The 7,701-nt window shown below is 47.1% G+C and overlaps 1 protein-coding gene across 1 annotated transcript; it reads left to right on the top strand.

Moving 5' to 3' along the window:
* Nucleotides 1-531: 531 nt before the first annotated feature.
* prr13 (proline rich 13) lies at nt 532-7,498 on the top strand. Its single transcript, XM_059956201.1, has 4 exons — nt 532-647; nt 2,561-2,605; nt 5,159-5,514; nt 7,173-7,498. The coding sequence occupies exons 2-4, from the start codon at nt 2,590-2,592 to the stop codon at nt 7,227-7,229; spliced, it is 429 nt and encodes a 142-aa protein (XP_059812184.1). The 5' UTR covers nt 532-647; nt 2,561-2,589; the 3' UTR covers nt 7,230-7,498.
* The last annotated feature ends 203 nt before the right edge of the window (nt 7,499-7,701 follow it).

The raw sequence follows: 7,701 nt of genomic DNA, 5'->3' as shown, positions 1-7,701 counted from the left end.
AAAGGCATAGATAGAGCAGACAGTCAGTATTTTTCTCCCACGCAACAGGGTATCAGAAACAAGAGGGGGTCAGTTTGAGGTGAGAGGGAGAAGGTTCAAAGGGGATCTGAGGGGTAAGTTTCCCCATATGGAGAATGGGTGATATCTGGAAGTTGCTGCTAGAAGAAAAGGGAGTGGAATCAAGGACACTTACTGTGTTTGAGGGGTATTTAGACAGAAACTTAGGCAGGGGGTAGAAGGACAGAGTCCAAATGGGATTGATGTGAAGGACTATTTGCTCCCTGCGCCCTATATTTACCCTATAATCAGACTGTTTATCCCCTGCACCTGTATTTTCCACAGGTACACACTATATTTACCCTTGCACCCAGGTATTTGCCCCAGGTACACCATTTACCCCTAGAGCAATACACTTACCCTGCAATCAGACTGTTTACCCCTGCACCCCTATATACCTCGGGTTCACCTAGCATTTACCCCTGCTTCCAGTATTTACACCGTGTCCACTCTCCGCCCTTGCTCTGACACCGCCCCGCTGACGCAACTGATAGGCCCGCCGCTCCTCCCTCCTCTCCGTCGATCGGAGGCAGAGTCAGAGCCCGGGCTCGGGAACGCAGAGCAGAGCAGCGGAGTCTTCAGACACTCAGGTTGGAGAGAGTGAAGGACGGAGGGGCGGGAGGAAAGGACGGAGGGGGAGAGGAAAGGACGGAGGGGGAGAGGAAAGGACGGAGGGAGAGAGAAGGGAAGATGAGGAAGTGAGGGGGACAGAGGGAGGAGAAGGTGGGGAAGTGTGAAGGTAAGGGGAGGGTGATAGAAGGGAGGGATTGGTGGGCGAGAGGCAAGGAGCATGTGAAGGAGAGGGTGAAGAAATGCGTGACAGTTTGAGGGCAAAGGTGACGAGGTGTCCCTTGGAAAACACACAAACTGCTGGAGTAACCCAGGCCAGGTAGCATCTATGGAAAAGAATAAGTGGATATTTCAGCCGGTATTTCATCACAACTGGGAAAAAAAAAGATGGGTCAGAGTAAGAAGGATAGCCAGCATCATTCTGCTGTTTAAGAAAGTTTCGGAGGGTAAACCATTGATTTATGTTTGGGAAGGTCTATCGTTTGTCCTGGTAAGGGAGCCGCAGCTATCCAAGGTCAAGGGGGATAGTTGTTGTAGTGCTTTTCCCTTGTTCTTTGTTTGTGTAACTGTACCCTGTCCCCACACTGCTTCCTGTGTATTGTAGTTGCTTGTGTTGACCCGACTTCCCCTTGTAAATAAATTCCTTATTATTAAAACTGTGTGTGTCCAGGCCTCTACTGTTGAGACTCAAAGAACCAGTTATTTTCCATCACAACAAACTATTGATTAACTTATATGGATACCGGGTAATGAGATTGTTATTCTGAACAGCTATAATGTAATTGGTAGCTTTTTAAATCTTTTTTCACCTTTTATATACACTTTCTTGTATTCTGTATTCTTCTATGTAGAAACTAATAAAAACATTGGAAAAGGAAAAATGGTAGATGGAGAGAAATGTGAGGTGTTGCACTTTGGGATAGGACTTACACAATGAATGGAAGGGCACTGAGAAGGGCAGTTGAACAAATACGGTCCATAATTCATTGAAAGTGGGGTCACAGGCAGATTGGGTCGTAAGGAAAGCTTTTGGCACATTGGCCTTCATAAATCAAAGTACTGACTTTAGGAGATGGGATGTTATGCTGGAGTTGTAGAAGACATTGGTGAGGCCTAATTTGGAGTATTGTGTGCAGTTTTGGTCACCTACCTACAGAAAAAATGTCTACAAGGTTGAAAAAGTACAGAGAAAATTTACAAGGATGGTTGCAGGTCTGGAGAACTTGAGTTTAAGGAAAGATTGAGTAGGTTAGGATTTTATTACCTGGAGCTTAGGAGATTTGATAGAGGTATACAAAATTATGAAAGGTATAGACAGGCTTTTTTCCACTGAGGTTGGGTGGACCTCAACCAGAGGTCATAGATTAAGGGTGAAAGGTGAAAACTTTAAAGGGGAAATGAGGAGAAACTACTTCACTCAGATGGTAGTGGGAGTGTGGAATGAGCTGCCAGCGGAAATGGTGCGTGCGAGCTTGATTTCAATGTTTAAGAGATGTCTGGATGGTAGGGGTATGGAAGGCTATGGTCCCAGTGCAGGATGATGGGAGTAGGCAGTTCAAATGGTTTTGGCATGGACTAGATGGGCTGTTTTGGTACTGTACTCTATATGAGGGGAAATGGTGAGAGAGGGAAGGATGAAGCAGAAATGTGAGGGAGGAAGAGAATAGTGAGGGCTGGAGATAGAATGAGAGGCTCCTTTATTCCCCATCCCCTTGGGAGGGAGCTACCTCATTCTCTGTTCCTCCTCTTCCCCCCCCCCCAAGGAGTGGGCTCCATTCTTTGGGAAGGGAGTTTCCTTACTGCATTGTCCCCTGGGAAGTGAGCTCCCTCACTCCTTGTTCTTCAGAAAGAGGGTTCCCTCACATTTTGTCCCCTGCTCCCCTTTTCCCTTCCACCTCAATTCTTGGTTTAATCTGTGCCTGTTTTCCCACAGACAATCCTTCATCCCGGGACTCAGTAACGATGTGGAATCAGCCAGGTAAGCGAACCCTGCTCTCCACCTCTTCCTGCTCATTCCTGCCATTTCACTCTGCCCCCATTCCCCACATTCCTTGCTCTGTCACTGTGTGAATCACTGCTGTCCGCACCCTATTCCTTGCCTCTGGTATTTAATCTGTGCCTGCTTCCTGTCTGCAGTTTTCTACAGCCGCTCTGTGTGAATTGTGTATCCTCTATTGCCCTGGAGTGGCTACCTGGGAATCTGTAGGGAGAGTTTGAGGGCAGGGGGTGAGGAGGGAGAGTGGGGTGCTGCATTGTGTATCTGAAGTAACTGTTGGGAGGACTGGGAGATAGTCACAGCACAAAGCAACAGGGATCCAGGCCCTTCAGCCCAACTGGTTCATGCCAACCATAGTACCCGCCCAGCACATCCTAATTTGCTACATTCAGCCTATATCCCTTCCAAGCCTCTCCCTTTCCCTCTATGTACATATTCACTGTTGTAGCTGCCTCCAGCAGCTCATTCCATATTCTCAACCGCCTCTACATGAGAAAAGTTGCCTCTCAAGTCCCTTTTTAAATCTTTCTCTTCTCACCCTAAACCTACACCTTCTACTTTTGGACTCCCCTACCCTGGGGAAAGCCCACCTAATCTGATTTTAATTTTAATCATTGCTATAGGGTTGACCCTTACTCAGAATCAGGTTTATTATCAATGACATATATTGAGAAATTTGTAGTTTTGTAGCAACAGCAGACATGAAAATTAATACGTACAAATTGCAAAAACTAAACAGTGCAAGAGGGGAATAGTGAGCTCGGGCTCATGGACGGCTCAGAAATCTGATTGTGGAGGGGAAGAAGCTGTTCCTAAAATGTTAAATGTGAATCTTCAGATTCCTGAACCTCCTCCCTGATGGTAGTAATGAGAAGTGGGCATGTCCAAGGTGGTGAGGATCCTTAGTGATGGATGTTACCTTCTTCAGGGCATCCCTTTGTCTCCTACACTCCAATGAATAAAGTCCCAACCTTTCCAACCTCTCATCACTCAAATCCCGGGAACATCCTCTTTAAATCTCGGCACTCTTTCCAGCTGAATGGCACCTTTCCTATAACTGTGACCAAAACAGTTCACGATTCTCCCAGTGCTGCCTCACCAACATCGCGAATAACTGCAACAGGACATCCCAACTCCCGTACTCAGTGCTCTGGCTAATGAAAACCAACATGCCAAATGTCGTCTTCACATTCCTGTCTGCTTGTAATGACACTATCAGGGACCTCTACCCCAAGCATCCTCTGTTCTACAACACTACTGTCATTTACCTGTCTCTCTGTGTACCTGTAACAGGAGCTCCCTCTGTTCTACAACACTCCCCTCTCACTTTCCCGTCTGTCTGTGTACCTGTACCCCGAGCTCCTTCTGTTCTACCACTCTGCCCTGTCATTTACCTGTCCCCCACCTCTCTGTTTTATAACACATTGCAGGACCCTGCCAGTCACTGTGAAAGTCCTACCCTTGTTTATTTTTGCAAAATGCAACACCTCACATAGACTGTTGGCTGGGTGTACTCCATCTACTCCAGGTTCTGGGTGTTGGCTCAGGAATGTCATTTTACAAGATCTGACATTGCGTCCACTCACTGGTTGTAGAATGCACAACAAGAATAAGGTTTATTATACTTGACGTACAGAATGTTGTGAAATTTGTTGTTCTCTGGCAGCAGTACAGTTCAGGCATAACAAATTACTATAAGTTACAATATTAAAAAAATAGAGGAAAAGAGGAATAGTGCGGTAAGGAACAGGATCGTTCAGAAATCTGATGCAGGAGTGGAAGTAGCTGTTCCTGAATCATTGTGAGTGGATCAAATGCCCAACTAAACTCATCCCTACTACCTACACAATGTCTATCCCCCTCCATTTCCTGCATCTATGCTTCTGTCTAACAAACATTTCAATACCTCTATTGTATCTGCCTCCACCACCAACCCTGGCAGCACATTCTAGTGTCAGCGCTTGTCGAAAAGCGAAGCTGTTTGCAGGTTGGTGTCATTTGGCGCAGGCTGCTCTGTCATGCCCTGACCAGAGGTGTGGAGTTTGGGAGCAAGGGGCTATTGGAGTAGGCTGTGTGAGTGACCAAGTGGTAGAGTAAGGAGGTGTTTAGAAGTGATCTGGGATGAGGTGCTGATCGAGTGGGCTGCTTTGTTCCAGCCGGTGTTGAGCTTCTCGAGAGTTGTTGGAGCCATATTCACCACAGGCAAGTGGGGAGTACATGGACTAACTCCACCCGGGCAAGTGGACAGTGTTCCATCACACTCCTGACCTGTAGACAGTGGAGAGGTACTGTGGTGGATGTGGAGTACATGGACTAACTCCACCCGGGCAAGTGGACAGTGTTCCATCACACTCCTGACCTGTAGACGGTGGAGAGGTACTGTGGTGGATGTGGAGTACATGGACTAACTCCACCCAGGCAAGTGGACAGTGTTCCATCACACTCCTGACCTGTAGACGGTGGAGAGGTACTGTGGTGGATGTGGAGCACATCGACTAACTGTTTAACTCCCTTTCCTCTGCTCTCTCCCTGCAGGTGGTCCAGGTCCATGCCCTCCCGGTGGACCCTACCCCCCTTTCCCAAACCCTCCCACTGGCCCTGCTCACCCTCCAATGCCAAACCCTGCTCACCCTCCAATGCCAGCCCCTGCCTACCCTCCACCAGCCGGTGGTTTTCCTCCTCCTGGGCCTCTTGAGTACCCTTTCTGCCCTCCCCCTTGTCAGCCCCCCTACCCTTCACAGCCTGCTGGACCCTGCCCCGAGCCCATTCCTCCCTTCCACGCTCCCGGCTGTGTCCCCGGGGGCCTCCACCAGAAGCACGGGAAGAAGGGGCACAAGCACGAGAAACACGGCAAGAAGAAGAAACATGGGAAACATGGAAAACATGGCAAGGTGGGTGTCCTGCCCAGGAGGAGATACGCCAGGGTCGTTTGGGTGAGGGTAGGGGGATCCCGGGTCCAAGTCTGCTATCCTTTCAGGGCAGCCCAACCTGTTGCATGGCTGGGTGGTTTCCAACGTCACCAGACTAGAATTGCAACGAGGTCCATTATCGCAGTTTATCATTGCTGTCAAATTTATCATCACCACAGCATAATAAGCTCAGAAGAATGCAGAGAAAATTTATATGGATCTTCCTGGTAAACCTCTGCACTCTTTACAACTTTCCTGTCGCATGTGTGACTAACACTATAATGCAACCCTCAGGAAAGTTATCAATAAGCTTGAAAGCACAGAGGAAATTTACACAATGCATCCTGGTATAAAGGTTGAGCGAGTTTGGGCTTTTCTCTTTGCAGCGAAGGAGGATGAGAGGTGACTTGAATAGAGGTGTAAGTGATAAGAGGCAGAGATAGAGTGGATAGTCATGTACATACGGGTGGATAGTCCCAGGTCAAAAATATATATTACAAGGGGGCATAATTTTAAGGGGATTGGAGGAAACTCTGGGGGGGATGTCAGGGGTAGTTTTTTTTTACAGAGTGGTGAAGCATCCTGCCAGGGGTAGAGGCAGATACTCTTCATTGGGGACATTTAAGAGACTCTTAGGCAAATGGATGAAAGAAAAATAGTGGAGTATGTGTGAGGGAAGGGTTAGATTGATAGAGTAGGTTAAAAGGTCACCACAATTTGTGGGCTGAAGGGCCTATACTGTAATGTTCTGTGTAACACTACATTCTGATATTGCTTTTCCCTTGCACGAGCTCATACCAACATGGCAAAATGATCTGTGTACAAGGCCCATTAGCACCTGTACCTCAGGTGACAAAGGAAATTTGCTGCCAGGCTAATGGAGGCGGATACAATAGAGGTGTTTAAGAGGCTGCGAGCCAGACACATGGATGTGGATGGATACGAACAGCATGTTGGCTAAAGGGATTAGTTTAGTTAAGTGTTCAGTTAATAGTTTGATTAGTTGTACAACATTGTGGTTCTTGTACTGTACTGTTCTATTTTGTAAGCTAGGGAGGGTGCAGAAAAAGGATGTTTGCAAGTGTAAAAGATGTTGGTGAGACAATAGAGGTGTTTAAGAGGCTTGTAGACAGGCATGGGGCAGTGCAGGGAATGGAGGGATGTTATAGACAGAAGGAATTAGTTTAGGTCAAGATTAAAGATTAGATTGTTTTGTCACCTGTACATTGCAACAAGGAAACATACTGTGAAATGCATAGTTTGCCTCAGCAGCCAACACAATACATGGCAGCTTGCAAGTATCACCACGCCTCTGGTGCTGACATAGCAAGCTTACAACTTAGGAACTGTAAACCGTACATCTTTGGACTGTGGGAGGAAACCGGAACACCCGGAGGAAACCCATGCAGTTACAGAGAGAACATAAAAAGTCCTTACAGAAAGTGGCGGGAGTTGAACCCAGAAGCTTTATGCTACTGTGCCGCCATAGTTAGCACTAGTTATGTGATTAATTATTTGCTGAAGTAGTTCAGAATGACATGGGCTAAAGGGCTTGTACCTGTGCTGTATTGTTCTGTGTGTTCTATCATTGGTTGGAAGAGTGGTTTCTAACTCCCATCTTTCTTTCCATCCTTCGACAGCACTCCTCCTCTTCGTCCTCTTCCTCCTCCTCTTCCTCCAGCAGTGACTCTGACTGAGGCTGAAGGGCACACATTTTCTGACCAACAACGTTGTCCAGAAGTTGGAAACTGGCTCTGCACTCTCCGCACATCTGCGATCAACAGCTTCTAATCTTTGGCAAGGATTCTCCTGAGTGGTGGAACAGGATGATTTGTGGGCTACTAATTCCATTGCTGTATCAAAAAGGGAATCAAAAATTATTAGCACTTCACACTCTGTGATGTAATCAATCTGTTAAACATGTCTGCAAAGTCGAGGTGAAATATATAAACAGCTTTCTATATTCCTCAGGTCTGATTTTTGTATCCATGGAGAGGTAATGTGGTGGATGTGGAGTACGTGGACTTACTCCACCCGGGCAAGTGGGGAGTGAAACATCACACTCCTGACCTGCAGATGGTGGAGAGGTAATGTTGTGGATGTGGAGTGCATGGACTAACTCCACCCGGGCAAGTGGACAGTGTTCCATCACACTCCTGACCTGTAGAT

Source organism: Hypanus sabinus, chromosome X1, assembly GCF_030144855.1.
Source record: "Hypanus sabinus isolate sHypSab1 chromosome X1, sHypSab1.hap1, whole genome shotgun sequence".
Taxonomy (NCBI): Eukaryota; Metazoa; Chordata; class Chondrichthyes; order Myliobatiformes; family Dasyatidae; genus Hypanus; species Hypanus sabinus.
This window is presented reverse-complemented; position numbering and strand designations above follow the sequence as displayed.